The sequence below is a fragment of the Tamandua tetradactyla genome, chromosome 8 (assembly GCF_023851605.1).
Source record: "Tamandua tetradactyla isolate mTamTet1 chromosome 8, mTamTet1.pri, whole genome shotgun sequence".
Classification (NCBI taxonomy): domain Eukaryota; kingdom Metazoa; phylum Chordata; class Mammalia; order Pilosa; family Myrmecophagidae; genus Tamandua; species Tamandua tetradactyla.
This window is the reverse complement of record NC_135334.1, coordinates 57,648,788-57,669,421: the sequence shown is the minus strand read 5'-3', so window position 1 is coordinate 57,669,421 and position 20,634 is coordinate 57,648,788. Positions and strand designations below refer to the sequence as shown.

Sequence of the window (20,634 nt, the reverse complement as noted above, 5' to 3'; positions counted from 1 at the left end):
TATATAGTTATATTGCTTTGTCTTTAAGTAAGGAGCCACTGATAATAGAAGCTCACTCCTCTAGGTCTCCATTAGAAGTCACAGGAAAATAAGACTCCGTGTTTTCTCATCCATCCATCCTTCCAGTCATCCTTCCATCCATCTAACAAGGGCTCTGTGGGCCCTGCGTTGGGTGCTGGGTATGCAATGGTGAGAGAAACATATATGGCCCTTGCTTACAGTAAAGAGAGTCCAGGATGGCAAACAGAAAGCTCCAAATTCTAGGTTTATTTGTAACTCTTAATATCTGTACAGCTTTTTCACCACCTCTTGAATCCCCTACTTCCTCATCTAAAAAGAGGGCTGTCCTGTTTCATGGGGCAGTTGGCAGAATTGTATTTCAAGTCACTTTAGAACTTCAAAGCACTATATAAATATAAGTAATAGCTAAGCTATTCTGTTCAAATGTTGGAGAGAAACGCATTTTTCTATGCACAACAGAGAGGAAGAAAGAGATTCAGAACAAGAGGCAGAAGTACCTCAGTGCTAGTCCTAAATTTACAGTTTGTGCCCCAGGTTGGGAGTGTGTCACTTCCCCTCAGCCTCGGTTTGAGCTGGCTGATCTACAGCTTCACGACCCTGCTTCAAAGGGAGGCAATTTTGCAGAAATGCAGAGACAAGGTTTAAGAGTTCATCAGTTCCATTTCTTTCCAGATAGGACCCCACCTAAGCTTACGGGATAGATGTGACTGTTTTACAAGGCAGTGCTCTGGAATGGACTGCAAGGGGCACACAGGGAACACCTGTGTCGACTAGAGAGTTTCATAGGCTGTGCAAGGCTGGGGGTGGGGACGGTTAAAATGTGTAGGCCATTAAATATCTGACACCAGCTTAAGGGAGCAACCTGGAAGGGACATCCTGTAATCTCCTCTAAAAGCTTTTGCTTGTGTGGGGCGTGAATGATTTCAGTGAGGCGCGAGCCCTGGCTTTCTTTCTGAGGCTCTCTCAACCAGTGCACCCCGACTCAAAACTCAATCCACACCCCCATTCCACTCCTTCTCCCTGCAGGGGCCTCCAGCTCCAAGACTGATGCACACTGGACCCCTGAAGATCACCTGCAGCTAATTTCATTCAGCCTAAGGAATGTTTGATTTTGGGGGGGGAGGGTGGGATGGGCATATTTGTGGGCACACACATGATTCAGAAATGCTGAGTTTAAGCGATGCGGGATGGGGGCCGGAGGTAGGTTTCCAAACGGAAAGAGAGAGAGTCCTCGGTATAGACAGACACAGATTTGAATCCTGCCACTGACTACTGTCTGGCCTTAGGCAACCTCATCTCTGACCCCTGTAGCCTCATCTGAGAAATGGGGGTAATCATACATCCTGCCTGCTTAGGGCTGTCATGAGATTCAGAGATAATAAAGTTAACCTGACTATATGGTACTGGCCACTCAGGAAAAGGAAGGCATAGACATTGTTGTCAGAATCCTGTCCCAACAGGGAGCTCAGCCCTCCGTGGCTGTCAGCACACCTCGACAGGGTCCACTGACAACTCTTCCTCTCTCTTTCACCCTTACATCCAACTAGTCTCTGCGTACTACGGATTCCTCTTTCCCTGCATCTTGAGTTTTCACTCTTTATTTCCAAGTCTAGAACGCTGTTACATTCTTCGCACCTCACATGTCACTTAATAACAATAGTTTTCTAGCGGCTCTTGTCTTTACTTCTCTGAGAATTATCCTCCCTGAAAAAAAAATGCCTTCATTACACTCCCGTGCTCAAAAATGTATCATGATTCCAGACCCAGTCCAAAGGCCTTACTTTGCCTTATATATGGCCATACCTTCCCGCTCTCGTCAGTGGAGTGATCTCCTTACAAAGCCAGCTCCTACCGCAGGACTGGCAGGGTGGTGAGTCCCCTGTCTAGGAAATGCTCCATCACCAGAGAGAAGAGGCTCGTGAAGGACAGGTAAGGATAGGCTCTAGAATGAGAATTGTGGCTCTGCCATCTACTAGACATGTGACCTTTTTCATGTTGCATCATGCACATGTTTCATGTTACTTTACCTCCCAGTGCCTCCGTTTCTTCATCATTAAAATGGGCTTCATAATTGCATATGCAAGACATGTTCAAGTCCTGTGAATGAAAACCCATTTGTAAATAGGATCTCAATCTTAGCTTGACTAGAGTTCTTATCTAGTATGACTGGAGTCCTTGTAACCAGAGGAAATTTGGACACTCAGGAGAAGTCTGGGGAGAGACACAGATATGCGATGGAGGCAGAGATTGAGTTATGGATTGCCAGCAAGCCACAGCAGAATGCTACAGCTCCAGGAGAAGGTAGGGCCCTTGCCAACAGCTTGATTTTGGACTTCTAGCCTCTAAATCTGTGAGCCAACAAATTCCTGTTATTTAAGTCAACCAGTCCATGGTATTTGCTACAGTAGCCCTAGCAAACTAAAACAACACGTCAGGGGGATGTTTTGAGGACTAGATGAGTAATGCACCTAGAACAGTGTCTGGTGTACTGGAAGTTCTGAATAAATAAATGTGAGCTATTGTCATACGGTAGAGGTGATTCAAGTATCCCGTGAGGAAGGGGAATTGTTTTCAGCTGTAACAGAAAACCTTGACTCAACGGGCCAAAACAAAGAAATTTATTTCACATTACAAGAAGGCCAGAAGCGGTTGGCTCCAGGGTTTGTTAATTTAGTGGCTCAACAATGTCATCAAGGATCCGGGTCTCCAGGTTTCCATTTTTCCATACTTGGCATTATAGTCTTGGTCCCTGGCTATTTCCCTCTGGGCTGCAGGATGACTGTTACAGCCCCAGGCATCCCAGGCTGATAAGAAAACATCCAGGGAAGAAGAGGGGCTCCGTTTTGATGAGAAAAATCTTTCCCAGAAGCCCTGTGGCAGAGTCCCCTCACATTTCTATGGCCAGAATTGGGTCACATATCTACACCTAAATCAATCACTGGCAAAGGGACTGGGCCACTATGATTGGCTGAGATTAATTAGGACTGATTCTAACTTCTGGGAAGAGACAAGACTCCCTCAAAGCACATGGCCTTTTGGGCGGGGGTGGGGTGGGGTGAGTAGAGGGGGTGGGGGGGTGGGGGGGAATAAGGGAAAAAAGTGAGGTTTTGTTAAGGATGAGGAAGGGTAGGGAAATAGCAGTCTTGACTTGTCCACCCATATCCCTTGCTTATGTTCTCCTTTTTTGGAAACTCATCCAACATATCTTTGTTGATATCTCCTGTATGCCAGTAACTTGCTGGGCATCTTCCCAATATGAATCCAAATCCTTCTCTCAAGGCTTAGATCAAGAACCAACAATTCAGTGGAGAGATTTCTTATCATAATGAATTAACTCAACATTTAGAAAATAAACTAGACAATCCATACCACATTTCACTCATTGGCTTATATTGCCTTAGAATTGTTCCTCTTCCCAGTTGAGCTGTAAACTCCTCAAGGTCAGGGACTATGAATAAACCTCCTTATTCCATCTGGAATTCAATGCACTTGTGGTGGCCAACCATGGAGATGGTGCTTAATCAATGCTCCATATGATAAGCAAGTGCTTTTCTACGGTAGGTGATTAAAGATACAATCCTGAGTACTATGGCAGTTACAAGGAAGACACAGTTCCTTCTCCCCTGTGCCTGTGATTCACAGGAGCCCATACAAATTTTGTGAAGTTGGAAGTCCATATTCTACCACATACATTCCTTTTCGTTGTTTAAATCTTTCCACTTGCTCCCCTCCAGTTATCTCATATTGACATTTCATTGGGACACCTTGCCTGAACTATGTTTTCCTTTTCAGCACTCCAGGCAGGCCCTTCTTTATCTATTTCCTCCTTTCTACTTCCCACTCTAACAAAGCCTACCCTTCCTGCTGGGTGGTTCAGTGATATAATGCTCGCCTTTCATGCGGTAGACCCAGGTTTGATTCCTTGACCATGCACATAAAAGACAAACAAAAAACCTATCCTACCTGAGTCCCAATCCCTATGGTCTTGGGAAGTGCTGGCTTCAGAGTTTCTGAAAAATTGGTTCATAGATAAAGTTTTCAATGTTACGCTTTCAGGACACATAGGGAATTTAAGGGGATTTCTGAAGATGCATTGGGCTGGCATATGGGACAAACACAAGAACATGAATATACTAATGGATTTCATAGGCTGGCCAATTGGTGGTGAGTTCCTTTCTAGAAAGGGAGCCCTCTCTTTTCTTAAAAAAAAATACTACAACGATGACACTTTACTCTTCTTTTAGCCCAGAACCTTTTAAAACATTTGTACTGCTTGCAGTTTCTCTTAAGAAGCCACTCTGGACTAAAGTTAGCTTGGACAAACACATAGTAAAAGATGTGTACTAAAGGGTATTTACAGGTTAATAGGAGATTAAGATTGTCTGAGGAAAGGTCTACTCAACCTCTGTCTGTATGTATGCATTTCCTTCTCAGGGTCAGGAAATTCCTCCCACACCTACTCTTTTGATCACCATGGTTGGGATTGTGCCAGGGACAGAAAAAGAACAAGGACAGAGCCAGATAAAAAAGAAACAAAATTCAACTTGTTTAAACCACCAGGGAAATCTGCCTTTAACTGAAAGGAATTCAAATCCAGAACATCTTGTTCTAGTTAATGAAGCTCATCTGCCTCCAGCTTGGGATAAGGAAGATACAATCCTTTGCATATGGGTGAGGTTGCTCAACCATTCCCACCTCCACCTCAGCACCTCAAAGTCAGACTCATGGATGACTGATGGATGTTCTCCATCCTCCCCGCAGAGCAAGCTGCTCCCTCTGGATGCTAAAGTCCCAGGCAGGGCACATGCAATTAAGTATTCACCTCTTAAAACGTAAATCTCAAAACTTCCTCTAAAATAGAATAAGCCAATTTCCTCAATGATTGAAACCCTTGTAATTCAGGCACACATACAAAAATGATCGTTCTTGCCTCCACTCCTCTGTTCCAAAGTTTTTCAGGGATGTGGGATCCAGATACAATTGAAGTGACTTCACGAAGCACTAGTGCCAAATAGATAAAGAACCTCATGCTTTGGAAGGACCCCTTGCCACCTTCACTAGATTTATTTCAGAATCAGTTTCCAAGCCATGGAACCAAACTGTCCATGACAGATCCTGGACTATCCAGCTGGTCTGTCTGGGAAGGTGCCCACATGTGAATCAGAGCTTTTTGTAAAAACGACACTTCTGCAGATGAAAAGGGTGTTTTCATCTACTTTTGCATTTTTTTCACTTACATACCAGAAAACTTAGAGGCAAATTTATTGCCAAAATGCTCTAATCTGCTCAGTTTAGGTCCATAAAAAGTGACAGAATATAAGGGGTGGAAGGAGTGCTGAGATAGCCCAGTATAGCCTGTCATTTCATAGATAAACAAATTGAGGCCTAGAAAGAAGAGATTTCCTGAAGGTCACACCACCAGTTGGTGACAAAAACTGGGACCAGAGCCCGTATTTCTTGACTCTTGCTCTCTTCACTAATGATGCACAGTGGGGGTTGGAAAAATCTACTCCTGCTTCCTTCTGATGGTCTCTACTCATTCATCCTTAAATCCAGTTGGTCTCAGAGTACTATCCCTGCACCAGCAGCATCAGCAGCACCTGGGAACTTGTTAGATATGCAAATTCTCTGGCCTCATCCCAGACTTGCTGAATCTATTTTTAACAAGCTCTCTGTGTAATTTTAATGCCCACCCAAGTTTGATAACCACAGCTTTAATCTGTTAGCCACTAAGAGATTAATCTATTAGCAGTTTTAATCTATTATCTATTAATACCAATTATTTGTTAAAATACTATTTAATGTATTAACTATTAATATATTATTTAATTAGCAGATTAATCTATTAACAGTTCATTAGCAAGGGTATCAGGTTCTGATTTCAGTGGCACTGTTTCAGTAAGGCATAGGTTCACTTGGGTTACCCCTGGAGAAAAAGGGCTGACTGCAAATTTGTGAACAAAAAGTGGACGTGAAGAGTTGTCGTGAACTGAGGCAGCTCTTGGGACCCATTATGCTCTTTGCCTCTGTTATTTTTCCTCTTTTTCTCTCCTCTGTCTGCTCTGCTCTCTCTCTCCATTCGGTTTCCTTTACTTTCTGCTCTCTTTTTCTCTGTTCCTTCGCAGCCTGCATTTGCCTTTGGTCTACAATGGCCGGCCTCTAAAGTTTAGAATCAAAACCGCAGCATACTATTTGCCTTAATTTCCCCTGCTAACTGGAAAATTCTTTCCATATAAACATTTTATTGTCTAGTTCAAATTCCTGAAAGGAAATTCACCTGGTCTGGCTCATCTTTTTGAGACAGGCTATATAGGTTAGAGATCACATTAACCCAAATAATTGGTCATCCGTGGGACCAATGCTTGTTTCTGCCTAATCAGTTGTTGACATAGGATGGGTGGGCAGCTATTCTCATTACAAGGTGGGTGTCACAGGGGAGTCAAGAGTTTGTTCATAGGGGTACACGGTAGTTGAGTGGTAGAATTATCCCGTCATGTGGAAGACCCAGGTTCGATTCCCAGCCCAGGCATGCCCCCAAAACACAAAAACATTCAACAAATGGTGCTGTGACAACAGGATATTCACATGAAAAAGAATGAAATGTGACCCCCCCACTGCACAGCATACCAAAAAAACACAAAAAGGATATGTGCATCACTTGGGAGGAGTGAGAGGTGACTTCTGTGTAGTGATCAGAACTTCAAGAGGAAACTGGGGTAGGGAGGAGGAAAGCAGAAGTGGTTTACTCCGGTGATCTACTTTGGTAACTCTGAATTAGACAAGAGGGAATTTGGGCAATGAGGTCCAAGAATTTGGCTTGCTGAGGGTTTGACTGGAGAAGAATCTTCTGTTCCATCATCGTGAACCTAATCCACATGTATACTGCCTGGAAAATACAGGCTGCCCATTACAACTCCCTGAGAGTCACAGAAGATCAACCAGTTCAGGAGTCCTCAGCTCTGGCTGTCCACAAGAATCACCTGGAGAGTTTTTGAAAAATAAAGCACACTTCAGCAACTCAGGGATTCTGTTTTAATTGATGCAGCCGTGATGGGGCAGTGATATTTTTTAAAAGCTCCTCAGAAGCTTTTAATGCACAGCCAAGATTGAGAACCACTGCTCTAATGCAACCCTATTAATTTTACAGATGGGAAACTTAGGCTCGGCTATACAATGTGATGGTAGCTCACTTAAGGATTTCATTTATAACTTGGTTATAGAGTTTGGATTATTAGATCATAAATTGTTAGAGCTGGAAGAGATCACAGAGGCCATGAAATTCAGCCCTGCCACTTTTACTAGAGATAAAGAGCTAAGTGATTTGCCCGAGGAGTCATAGCCCAGAAGGGGGTGAGGTAAGGGCAAGAACCCAGGCTCCTGACTCCTCATCCAGTGCTCTTCCCACAGCACCCATGGGTGAAGGACTAAAAGGGCCGATGAGGAGCTAACTTGACCTAGCTGCAGATCTTGTGCTTGCTCTATGTCAGGGAACCTCTCCAACGGCACAGTTGAAACAGTCTAACAGAGGACTCTGGGCGTAATTGGATATGGAGCAGGCTTGGCCAAAGGAATCAGAACTTCTGTGCCCTGAGGAGGTGGAGGAGGCTGGTGACATTAATCCCTGCTTTCTGCCTCACCCACCTATGGTGCTGGGAATAGGGGGTTGGGGGAGTGACACACAGGGACGTAGGGTTCTCCTGGACTGACAGCTGGGTAGGAATCTAGATTGTGATGTGCTCAGAGAGGTGCCCTGGATGTCAGAGCTTCCCATCTGCTGAGATAAGGTTGACTTTGTTCAGGGTGTTGGCATCCGTTGTTCAAGGGAAGACTAGTTCCTGTTATGGCTAGAAATTGGTTCCACTTGTTAGGAGTCTGTGGTATTTAGAAAGCAGATATGTGTGATATGTGTCCCAGGAATGTGTGTGTGTGTATATGTGTGTGTGTGGGGGGGCAAGGATGGTTGAGGGCAAGTAGATTCTGATGCATAAAAATAAGACAAAGGCTCCCAAGACAAAGGCTCACCAGGCGTGGTGAGCAGGAAGTAGAAAACCCCGAGCAGGTGGGTGTGAGCCTTAACACATCCTTTTATGGTGTTTGGGGTGAGGGAGAAGCAGGAGTGACAAAGCCCAAGAACCTGTGAGGAGCTGTGCAACTTTCAAAGCATGTCCACACACATTTAGCTCATCTGGTCTTCACATCAACCCCACCCCACAAGGTGGATACTTTCTGTGATCCAAGCCTGGGAGGTAGAGTAGCCGGGCTCCAAGGTCACGTGGCCCATCAGTGGGAGCACTGACCAAATCCTCTGGACTTCACACCCCGTGCTCTGTCCATCATAGTATACTTCTCCTTCCGAGAGAGTATGTGTGTGTGTGTGTGTGTGTCTGATGTATGCAGAACTGAGGGGTCTCGTTTACCAAGGCTCCAAGATGTTGGACTGTAAACATAGGAAAAACACAGGGATAGGGCTCTGGGTCAGCTGTAGTGCCTTAGACAAAGGAGCCTTAGTCTTTCATCTAGGAAAACTAACAGGCATCATGGGGAGCTCAGGAAAAATGTATGAGAAGTACTTAACATAGGCCCCACCACAAACACTGGAAGAAGTCAATAAATGGTAGCTGTTAATATCCTGTGTAAATGATACTGGCCCGTCTGCAGAAACCCAACTGTTTGCAGATAGTGAGATAGCAGCCTGGTTCAGGGCCAAGGGCTGTCAGCTTCCTCCAAATTCAAATAGGTCTTCAGGTATCTTCCACAGAGCCTCTGACTATATAAAACCAAGTCCCACTTCCTTTCCAACTCATCAAAGCCTGTTCTCTAATTCCTCACATGTATCTGCTAATGAATTTGTTAGTCAAATGCCAGGACAGATACTTTAAGGGCTGTATCAAACAACAGAATGTGGTGGTAATTGTGGGGACTGAGATGTCTGTAGTGGGTTTAGTTTACTCTCCTGGTAGGGTGACTGAGATCGGATGACAGCTCCAGCGGTTGGTGGGTCAAGGAGATAACAGCTGCTGAGCACCTACTAGAACTAGGCTCTGTCCAAATAGTTCTCACTGAATCCTCACAAGCAACCATGTGGGTACGCCTTACTTTCATTTTACTTCCCTCTCCGTATGATTGAGGAGACATTATAAATTAATTGTCAAAAGTCATCAAGAGCTGAGATTCCAAACCAGTCCTGCCTGGCTTCCTAGTCTGTGTTCCTTCCACTATCCACAGTTCAGCCCCTCCAATACAGGTTGGTGTGCGTTAGGTATGGAAAGTGTCAGATCTACAAGTGTGTACACATCCTTTGGAGCCCAAGAAGCTGAAAAGAGTGAAGACAGGGTTGGTCCAGAGACAGGTAGCCTGGGGAAGGAGAGTACTTACACCGGACCCCAACTATACCTATTGGCTTCCCAACCACACACACACACACACACACACACACACACACACACACACACACATGCCACTGAGTTATCTCCTGGCCTCCTGCTCAACCTCATCTCTAGCTTTCATCTCTTCTGTGTCACATACTAGCAATCTTCAGGGGGCATTTCTTCAAGCCAGGGTAGGCAAGACATCCATGGAGGCATGTGGCAGACGATGTACCAGGGGAGAGGCAGGAAGGGACAGGGGAGACTCCAGCAGAGCCCAGAAACTTTAGCTGTGTCTCACCACTCAGGGCAGTGCCCCTGAATCCTCTGGTATCTCCTTCCAGGTTTTGAGGTGATATGTAGCCCCAGGCACGTTGGACGTTCAATTTTAGCATCAGCTGGACCTAATCAGTTCTGGTGGGGGGAACCAGGCAGTTTCACAGAGGACTGCATTGTTCCAGGGAACCTGGCAGGACTGTTTATCATTTCAGAAACTGGGAAGGAGCTGGCTCTCCCCCTTATGGCCTTGGAGCTGTCCTCCCTGCAGGGCTGGAGTGGAGCCCAAACTTTCTTTTCCCCTCAGGAGCAAGGCAGGTGTGGAATCAACACCTGGGAAGCAGCCAAATGGAAACCTGGAGCAACACTTCAGAATGTCACATGCCAAATAACTTAGTTAGGTAACTGACTGAAGAAGGATTCGTGCAAAACACATGTGGGAAGTCTGTACCAACAGTGGGAGGGAGTAATCCAAGAGGCCGGGTTATTCTGCCCACACCTGCCTTGGCCCCACCCAGCCACAGGCCCCAGGACCTTCCACTCGCTTCCAGGACAATCCCTCCCAGGTCCCAGTCAACCCTAACTCTGCCTGGGAGCTTCTAAGGGCTCCATGGAAGCTCTGGAAATAGTATTTGCCTTAACTTGGTGCCCGTCAGCTATGTCAAGCTGCTAGCTCTAAGAGGCAGTATAGTGGAATGGTTTCCTGCCCTTATCTAGTTCAGACTGAGTGGGTTTGAGTCCTGGCTTTGCCAGTTATTACCTGTGTGACTTTGGGCAAGTTATTTCCACGTGCCTCAATTTTCTTATCTGCAAATGCAATGATAATAGTACCTCTTAGGGTGGTTGTGATAATTTAACAAATTAATATATGCACAGATTTTACAGGTATACTTGGCTTGTATAGACTATTGCTATTACTGTGATTTTCTTCTGGTTCCAGTTTACTTGTAGGGTACCTGTTGGGATTGTTGCATGCTTGTTTGCCTGTTTTCCACACCATGTGCAGCTTTTGTGGTACCCTTCTCTGCCCCCACTCAGGGCTAACCTGGTTCTTGGGGCTAAGTGGTTGGTAGGGGCCTGTTTCCACCCCCACAGACTTGTAACTCTGCTGGGAGGTCCTTGCCCATCACAATCCCTGGGAGAATCCCTCAGTGGGGACTGGGTCTGAGTCTGAAATGGCTCCCCACTAATCTAACCACCTAGAGTGGCATGAAGGGGATCAAAACCTTGTTCTTTGTTGGGTACAATCACTTGTCATTTCCCCTACCCCAGCCCCTCTGCTCTCCTGCTTCATTCGCCATGAGATCCCAGAGGACATACATTCTAGCAAGGGAGAAGAATACGCTAGGATCATTATAGACAAACGATTTTTTTCTCAATTATTTGCATTCATCTTTCACTGCCCAGCTCAATGTCCCTCTTTGGCGAGGCGATCACAGATTCTCACTGTCAGAATTTCAGAATTCCGGCCTGCTGATTAGCCACATGTGTGATCTTATACATGGTCTTTTGCTTTGACCACCTCATTTCTCATCTGTAAAATGGAGATACTGGAATCAAGTTAACCTAACAGATATTGGAATGAAGTTAATCTAACAGAACACTGCGAGGATCCATGAGCCAATGGATATAAAGGTCTAGCTCTCCTCCCCCTTCTTTCTCCCCCTTGCCAGGTATGGGAGATGGGGAGACATCCAAGGGAGCAGACTACCCAGTATCTACAATCAGGTCCTTCCCTGGAAAGTGCCTTTTCCTCCTCTATCTGTGGAATTCCTATTCGACCTTTGAGGACCAGCTCAAATGACCTCAGGAAATGTCCTACCTGCCTCCAAGGAAAATGAAGTTTTTTCTCCCCTGAAATCCTATAATTCTTTTCTCAATAAATTCTCTTATTTCCTTTTTATTATAGAAACTTAGGTTCACGCTTGCCTCCATACTGTATTACTGAATTGTGTGAGATCAGGAACCATATTTCATTCTTTGGGGCGACCTTACAGGGTCTAACATGATGTCTGGCACCTAGGAGTTGCTCCATAAGTGTCCGTTCCCCTGAATTCAATCATGGTGCATTTTCTGGATTCTGGAGCAGACTCCGAAGGCAAAAATTCCACCTTTACGAACTTGTTGCATGTGCAGCATCCCGCCCCTGATAACAGTGTATCTGGAACCAACGATTGAATCCAAAATTTAGTCCATAGAGTCCTATGGAGTGCAGGCTCCTGCACACCCTCAGGAGGTGGGGCAGAGGCAGGAGGGGTGGGGTGGATTCACAGATCCCTGAACTCACAGCTGCAAAGTGGTAGAGGGAGGAGCCATGCCTTAATGGCTGTAGAAAACAGTGGATCCTGGAAGAGCCAAAGCATGTATGATTGCATAATATTGAGTTTGGTTCATACCTCTACAGTGAAGAGTGTTAGTTCATATATGTTTAGTGATACAAATTTTGGTAAAAATTAAAAAGTGCCTATGTGTACTATACAATTCTACATTTATCAATTCTTTTTTTCCTTCTACAATAATAACTGCAGGAAAATAAATACCAACATTTATTCAGTCTCAATTTTATCTTATCCACACTCTCATTTTACCCTCATGATTATTTGACTAAGGTGATAGTATTACCTCCATTTCAAAAATGTGAAAATTAAAGCTAAGAGAGGATGAGTTACTTGCCCAATGTCAAGGGGATTAAAATTTAGCACTGATTGCAAAGACCCCCTTCTGCCCAGTCAGTACACAATGCTACTTCCCATCTGACTGTCAATTCCTTGCTGAGAGCTAGTCTAGAAGACACCAAAGGATATGACATGCTTCCTGCCCCTCAAAAATCTATATTCTAGTAGGGGCAGTTGATAAACAAATAATTAAAAACATAAAGCATGGAAAATAAAACTCTGAAAGAGAAGCCTGAGTGGTGGACTGTGGGGATGTAGAGGAGGAGTGATCAGTTCTGCCTGGACCGACCAGGGAGGACTCTGCAGAGTGGCTGACACTTGGGTGGGCCTTGAAGGACAACTGGAATTTTGATGGGTGGAGAATGAGGAGCTGAGCATCTGAAGCAGAGGGGACAGCACGAGCAAGGCCATGGAAGAAGAAAACATCTGAGGTATTTGGGGCACGGAGAACAGAACGCTATGGCAGCAATTTGGGACTGGAGAGTATGGGCTAGGCTGTGATAGGCTCAGGATGCAGTCAAAATGTTGGATTTGATTTGTTAAGCCCTAGGAGGCTGCTGAAAGCCTTGGAGGAAGGAAATGACATGGGCTCACCTGAACTGTGCAGCAGGAAGGATATTTCTGAGTAGGGACTGGGAGTAAAAATTATTTCCTTCAAAAATGTACCATCAACTCCCAATGTCTCTACCAGTACTGGTTTCAGGGATGAGACTAAGAGGATAAGGGTCTCTTTCCTGTTGAAAGTGGCAGGCTGGAGACCAGAACTGTTGTGGGACACCAGTGCGGTAGCCCCCATGGGACTGCAAAAGCTGGCACAGCTGCTGTAGCCACACTGCCTGGGACTGTTCTGAGTGATGAGGACATGTCTGTTTCAGCAACTGGACATTGTCACCAAGACAAGGTTTGATGTGCTCTGCTTGGCCGAGGGGAACAGCTGGGCCAGGAAGGAACTGATGAGCACAGGGGGCTCCCTGTGACTGACTTGCAATGTCCATTCTAAATACTGGCTTCGAAACTGGGAGCTTAAATATAGAATTGCCATATGACCCAGTAATACCATTGTTAGGTATCTACAGAGGACATGAGGGCAAGGACACAAATGGATATTTGCACACCAATGTTTATAGCAGCATTATTTACAATTGCGAAGAGATGGAAACAGCCAAAATGTCCATCAACAAACTGTGGTATATACATACGATGGAATATTATGCAGCTGTAAGACAGAATAAAGTTATGAAGTATGTAACAACATGGATGGACCTTAAGGACATTATGCTGAGTGAGATTAGCCAGAAACAAAAGGACAAATACTGTTTGGTCTCACTGATATGAACTGACATTAGTGAATAAACTTGGAGAACTTCACTGGTAACAGAGACCATCAGAAGATAGAAATAGGGTAAGATATTGGGTAATTGGAGCTGAAGGGATACAGATTGTGCAACAGGACTGATTGTAAAAACTCAGAAATGGATAGCACAGTACTACCTAACTGTTAATACAATTATGTTAAAACACTGAATGAAGCTGAATGTGAGAATGATAGAGGGAGGAGGGTTGGGGGCACAAATGAAATCAGAAAGAAAGACAGAGAAAGACTGAGATGGTATAATCTAGGAATGCTTAGATTGTATAATGATAGTGACTTAATGTACAAATTAAAAAGTGTTTTTTCATGAGGAAGAATATAGGAATGTCATTACTGCAGGGTGTTGAAAATAGATAGTAATTAATATTCTAAAATTTTAACTTATGTGTGAGACTAAAGTGAGATTTTGTTGGTTTGTCCAGACTGATGCCCCGATAAACCCCAGAGTGTTCTGAACAGTGAATAAAAAAGTATTTGCTAAGTCCCCTTGGGGAAATGGTGAGAAAGGGGGAAAATTCAACTTCCCCAAGTTGAATTCTTGATATTCTCACAAACAGTGGGGACCAACAAAGCAATAGGCTGAGCCCCAATCTTGGGGTTTGTTCACATGAAACTTAACCCCACAAAGGATAGGTCAAGCCTATTTAAAATTAGGCCTAAGAGTCACTCCCAAGAGAACCTCTTTTGTTGCTCAGATGTGGCCTCTCTCTCCAGCCAATACAACAAGCAAACTCACCACTCTCCCCCTGTCTACGTGGGACATGACTCCCAGGGGTATGGACCTTCCTGGCAACGTGGGACAGAAATCTTAGTATGAGCTGAGACTCAGCATCAAGGGTTTGAGAAAACCTTCTCTACCAAAAGGGAGAAGAGTGAAATGAGACAAAATAAAGTGTCAATGGCTGAGAGATTCCAGAGTCGAGAGTTTATTCCGGAGGTTATTCTTACACATTAAATAGATATCACCTTGTTAGTCAAGATGTAATGGAGGGGCTGGAGGGAACTGACTGAAAACGTAGACCTGTGTTCAAGCAGCCATATTTCTTGAAGATGATTGTATAATGATATAGCTTTCACAATATGACTGTGTGATTGTGAAAACCTTGTGTCTGATGCTCCTTTTATCTACCTTATCAAGAGATGAGTAAAACAAATGGAATAAGAATAAATAATAGAGGGAACAAATGTTACAATAAATTTAGGTTGTAATGCAAGTGATCAATGAAAGGGAGGGGTAAGGGGTATGATATGTATGAATTTTCTTCTGTTCTCTTTTTAATTCTATTTCTGAATTGATGCAAATGTTCTAAGAAATTATCGTGATGATGAATATGCAACTATGTGATGATATTATGAATTACTGATTATATATGTAGAACGGAATGATCATAATAAGAAAATAAAATAAAACAACAACAACAAAAAAAAAAAACAAAACTGGGAGCTCGTTTTTCCAAATTAAGAAAAGATGTTCTAAATGGATTCATATATGTTCCCCATATAAAACGTGTTTTATAAACACAAATGTATGAATTCTTTATAAATATAAATGACAACCGTGCATAGTACATTGTATATTTACATATCCTAACCACAGATTAAAACAATGTTACACTACATATGATGAGCCCAGGCAGTTCTTTAATCAGTTAGAACTATGTATTGATAATTACCAGGCACCTTTTCTAAGGCCCCTTTGTAAATACTGCCATGAAAAAAAAGTCATCTCTTTTGAAAACTGTCCTGAAATTTTTTGGCTCTGGGAAACAAAATGCCGTGCCAAATTTTTGCCTAATAAGATGACATTTTAAGTGGAATGTGAATCAAGCCCAAAGGGAAGGAATACTGGTTCTCTGAGTAAACAAAAGAATTCAGCTTTTGGTATCCAGCACTCCATTATTCATTGGCCTGAATTGGCAGGAGAGCTGTTCACACTTAAGAGATGACCAGAAAAAGGGGGGAGGGGAGTGATAGGTGGATGATGAGAGAAAAACAATCTGATGTACCTCTCAGTTCAACTCTGGATGATATGCTGGACATTTATTTATTATTTTTCATTCCACTATCCTGCCACTGGACACCCTCTCAGTTAATTTCTCTGCTTATGGGGTCATTTTCCTGAGCGAATGCTTAAAATCAAATATCTCTTTGGGCCACTGACCCAACCGACTCTGGAGTTAGCTTCCAGAGTCCCAGTAAGCAAGACCAGAGAAGAATCTATTCCCCAATCTGAGCCAGCTCCCTCTCTGAGCCCTCCCACACCAGGACAGCTCACCGGGGCCTGCGGAAGGTCAGGCCATATTGCTGACAGGCCAGCCCCACAGTGGGCGTGTAGACGATAGGCATGAACTTCTCGACATCTGACGTCAGCACACGGTAGAAGAGCTTCTCATTCCGGTCTTGGAGTGTCATGAGAATGATGTACCTTGAAAAGAGGAGAGAAAAAATCAAGGTGATCCCATGGCACCAAAGGTGGCCGTAGGAAAGGCCCTTGTGTAGAAAGAACTGGAGGCAGCATGGAATGGTGCAAACACCCAGGGCTCCTCCTCTGCTCAGCTACTTACAATGGCACCTTCATGAGCAAATCTCTCCTGAACCTGTGATCCACTGTGGAGAGCTTAGAGGGGAGGTAGGCTTACTAATTGCTACCCACAGACTTGCAATACATGACATACCAGATCCTTCTCAAGCTATATGTATTTCTTTTCCCCCTCCACATTCCCCTTTATTCCAGGCACCTGGGTCATGTAGCACTTCTTTAGCATACCTGACTCCAGTATGCTTTTGCTCTACCTCCTTCCCTCTGAGTGGAATGTCCTCCCTGATACCTATTGCTGACTGCTGAAGTCCTATCAGCCCTTCTATGGCCGACCAAGATGCCACAGCTTCTAAGAAGCCTTCCCAGATTCCAAGGGTTGAAATTCAATTTCCAATTCAATTTCCAGTTCACTTACTTTCCCAGTTCACCCTGGACACAACTATGCCTTGATCATAACAAGACCTGTCCCTTGGGAGACCCTCAGTCCTGTAGAAGGTAGATCTGGGTCTGTGATCTCTCAGGACTCTCAGTCTTTCCTAGCCTGGAAAGTGTCCAGGAAACACTCAGGGGTATCACAATGGTTTAGCCCAGGGATCAGACTGAGAGCAAACTTTCGGCACTGACTTGTCCAGATCGCTTGGCTGCCGCTCGTAGTATCTCATGATGCGGAGGAGCTGAACGTCTTGACTCAGGAAGCAGGGGGGGATTAGGCCATGTATTCCAAGCTGCAGCCTTTCTTCAAGTGTAAAGGCCATCCCCTGAGAGACAAGAAAGAAAGAAAAACACACACAAATGGATATGCAGGAAACCAAGGAACAGAAGAGGGTCTCTCCACAGACAGGCAAAGTCAGTGGGACTCAGTAGAAAAGGCCCAGGATTCAAATCTCACTGCTGCCATTGACATAGCTGGGCGACCTTGAGACAGTTACTTTGGTGTTACCAAGCTTCAGTTTCCTTCTTGGAAAAATGAGGAAAATATCTACATTTCTGTATTTTTTTAAATATAGACTATTTTTTAAAGAATAGTTTTAGATTTACAGAAAAATTGAGAAGATAGTACAGAGCTCCCATATTTCCGCTCAACCAATTTCCAGTTACTACATCTTACGTTAGTTTGATACATTTGCTACAATCAACAAACCAATATTGGTAAGTGAAGTCCATAGTTTATTCAGATTTCCTTAGTTTTTACCTAATGTCCTTTTTCTGTTTCAGGATCTAATCCAGGATTACAATTACATTTAGTCCTTCTGTCTCCTTAGATACCTTGACTATGACAAGGCAAAAGGAACAGCACATAGGCATTATATTCTAGTTTATAAAGTTGCTTCCATTTGGATATGGGTTAACAATTTTGATACTGAAAAACTGTGTACTGGAATTGAACAAATGGTGAATGATGGGAACCAGGTTTCTCATTGTTGGAGTAGGAAGTTACAGATAAACAAGGGGAGGGGGCTAGAATGATCCATGAGGATCCATTAGAGTTGAAGACATTAGTATAAACTAATGGTTGGCTTAATATAGATGCAGGAGGTTATGTATAGAAGTATTTATAAATATTTGATACACAGCTTACTACGGACACAGATATTTTCTCACTCTGTCAGACTCGAGGGCCTAGAAGCAATGATGCCCAGAAGAACTGCATGGAAGAGCCACCCTATGATAGGCTCTACTCTGTTTGAAAGTTTGACTTATAGGGACTTCTCAAAACACTTTGATGTTACCAAGCTTCAGTTTTCTTGTTGGAAAAAGGAGGAAAATATCTACACTCACTCCACATAAAAGTCCAGACTTATTCTTCCTCAAAGCTTAAAGTCACTGGTTTGTAAGTCCCCTGTGTTGGCCACTGACTTTGTAGACATGGTACAATTGCGGAGGACTCTGATCCTTTTGCAGGAAACCACCTCACCTTGGAGACTGGGCACTTTCGCCAAACACCATTAGACAGGTGACTATTCAGGGGCTTGGTAAACACTGCGATTGCCTCTCCTTGGCCTGGGGGATCCCAGGGAGGCCCAGGCATTTAATTATGACATCATCTTTGTTAATGACCACTATGGCTTTAATAACAGTCCGCGTCTCTCTGCAAGGCTACGAGTTTCTCTTGGCTGATGGCCACCAACTTCCTTTGTATTTGAAGAAAAAGTATAACTGTTTAGCAACTGGTAATTTCATGGATTAAAAAAATACTTCCAGAAGCTTCTTTTTATTCTGAAGCTAATGTTGAGGCAACCTCAGATTTACAAGTTTGCAAAGCAGAAATGCAGGCACTTTAACTGCACTACGGCCCCCAAAATAGGGTAGGTAAGCTGATTCACTCGTGTGCAGGGAAATAGTAGTAGAAATTATATTTTTCTACAAAAGAATACTTTGCTAACTGGCATTCAGCCTTTGGTCCATATGTCAAAAAGTCATGCATCCTGTAAGGTAGACCAGGAGTACAAAAGTAAGAGTGGAAGTTTTATAACATGGAAGAGCTGACAGTGGGGCCCTTATTCCTTCTACCACTTGGTCAAGTTATAATTTCCAGGTGTCTAATTAAATAGATTTATGGATTATATTATTTAGTTTAACAAAACCCTCAAAAAAGGACAAATGGCTTTTGAAAAGTAGCTGACTCTCTTAGTTATATTTTAGCCTCATATCCTTGTGGTATAAAGCCAGGACACACTGGTAGAGAACTAGCAGATATTATATTTTGAAATGTCTTCATTGTTACAGAGCCACTACTCTGAGCACTCACTTTTCACTTCAGCCAAGTATACCCCCCTACCCGCTCTGGCTTCTTTCTCCTTCAGAGAACCTTTGGACCACTCCAAGATCCAACAGCCAATGGGTTAACGTCTGGCAAAGCAGGGGTTCCTCACAACTCTTTTCTAGCATTAATACCCTGTGACAGTCTCAACTGATCAGTGCCTGTGCAGGGTCAGTTGCAAATGTTTAGAATAGCACTTCTGACTCTCAATATTTTATCATCTTCTTTGAATAATCAGATGCAGCCCAGCCACTGAACTCTACCTTGCTCAGGTTCCAGGATAGAACCTACTGGTATCAAAGAGAAGATATTTGAATAGACCCTGCCATCAAAGAGTAGGGCTCAAAGCAGGAAGATGCTCACGTTGTGTCTCGGTCCCAGCCTCTGCCTCATTCAGAGATTCATGCCTCTCCAAATCCTGTTCCCATGACTGAGCATTGTGAGTGTCAGTCCCCTGGTTCCACTTGGTGCTCTGCCTCCTGCCTCTGGTACTCTGAACCAAGACCCTTGCCCTATATGTGATAGGCTCTGCTCATCCATTCCACAAGAATTTATTGGATTCCTATTTTGTGCCAGGTCTGCCAGGTTAGGCACTGGGCAGTCCTAAAAGGAACAGGTCCTGGTCACTGCCCCCATGAATCTACTGATGAGACCTGGGTTAACATATAATGGTGATCCTGGATCTCTGCCTTGGACAAGCCACTTATCTGATTTGTAAAATAGAGTGCAGACAATTTCATGTGTTGTGGGGATTAAACACAATAATGCATGCGAGATGCTTAGCAAGGTACTGACACATAGTGAGTGCTCAATGAGCACCACTTGTTCTCCTTGTTACTATTATTTGTCTGAGGGACATGGGAGGCACCACAGAGGTCATTTGCAGATGCTGGAGATGAGTCTTGGAGGGCAGTCTGGAGCTTGTCTGGTAGAAGGGGCTGAAGGAACAGGGGCTGAAGTGACAGCTACAACATTAAGTGTAACTCCTCACCCACAGTCTTGGGTGGGGACCACTAGAATCAGGTCTTTTCCTGCCTCTGCAGACCCATTTTTTCTCTAACTGTCCCAACAGGCACACTTGTTCTGGCATCCTGCTTTGGCTCATACCAGCGGCCCTGCCCACCATGCTCTGACTGCTTCACTCCTCCATTTTCTAGTCCACAGATGGGCCCTCTCCAGATGGGCCCTCACTGACTCTCCCACTTCACACAAATCTCCCCCTTTTCTCCATTCAGGGTCATTCTGAATCAGTTTAGCATGTAGTGTGTTTTCTGTTTTATTTCTTAAGCATTAATCACCAGATTGTAACTTGGGGCAGGAGGAAGCAGAAACTTCAAAGCAGCTAACACAAGGTTGGGGCAAAATAATATTATCGTCCACAACAACAGTTACCTTTTATTGAGCACCGAGACAGGCATTTTACACTTCTCATTCCATTTAATCCTGATAGTAATCCTGGGAGGAAGGTACTATGATTAGCATCCCCATTTTGTAAATTAGGGAAATGAGGCCAGAGTGCTAAGTAACTCGTCAAAGGTCCCACAGGAAGTCAAGGAAAGAAGCAGGAGAATGCAGAGCCATTCTCTTCTAAAGTTTATCCTCTTTTCCCTCATCTAATCAACGGC

At 44.0% G+C, this 20,634-nt stretch overlaps 1 protein-coding gene across 3 annotated transcripts in view; it reads right to left on the bottom strand.

Moving 5' to 3' along the window:
* The window catches only part of ME3 (malic enzyme 3), a 195,035-nt gene that overhangs the window by 91,363 nt on the left and 83,038 nt on the right, over nt 1-20,634 (bottom strand). For 2 of the 3 annotated variants that reach the window (XM_077113334.1, XM_077113333.1), the window contains 2 exons: nt 16,873-17,006; nt 15,985-16,134 (listed from right to left, as the gene is read on the bottom strand). In XM_077113334.1, coding sequence (XP_076969449.1) covers nt 15,985-16,134; nt 16,873-17,006 — 284 coding nt within the window. Of the gene's footprint in view, nt 1-15,984; nt 16,135-16,872; nt 17,007-18,163; nt 18,293-20,634 lie in introns of those variants that run through there. The other variant, XM_077113335.1, reaches the window with a different exon arrangement.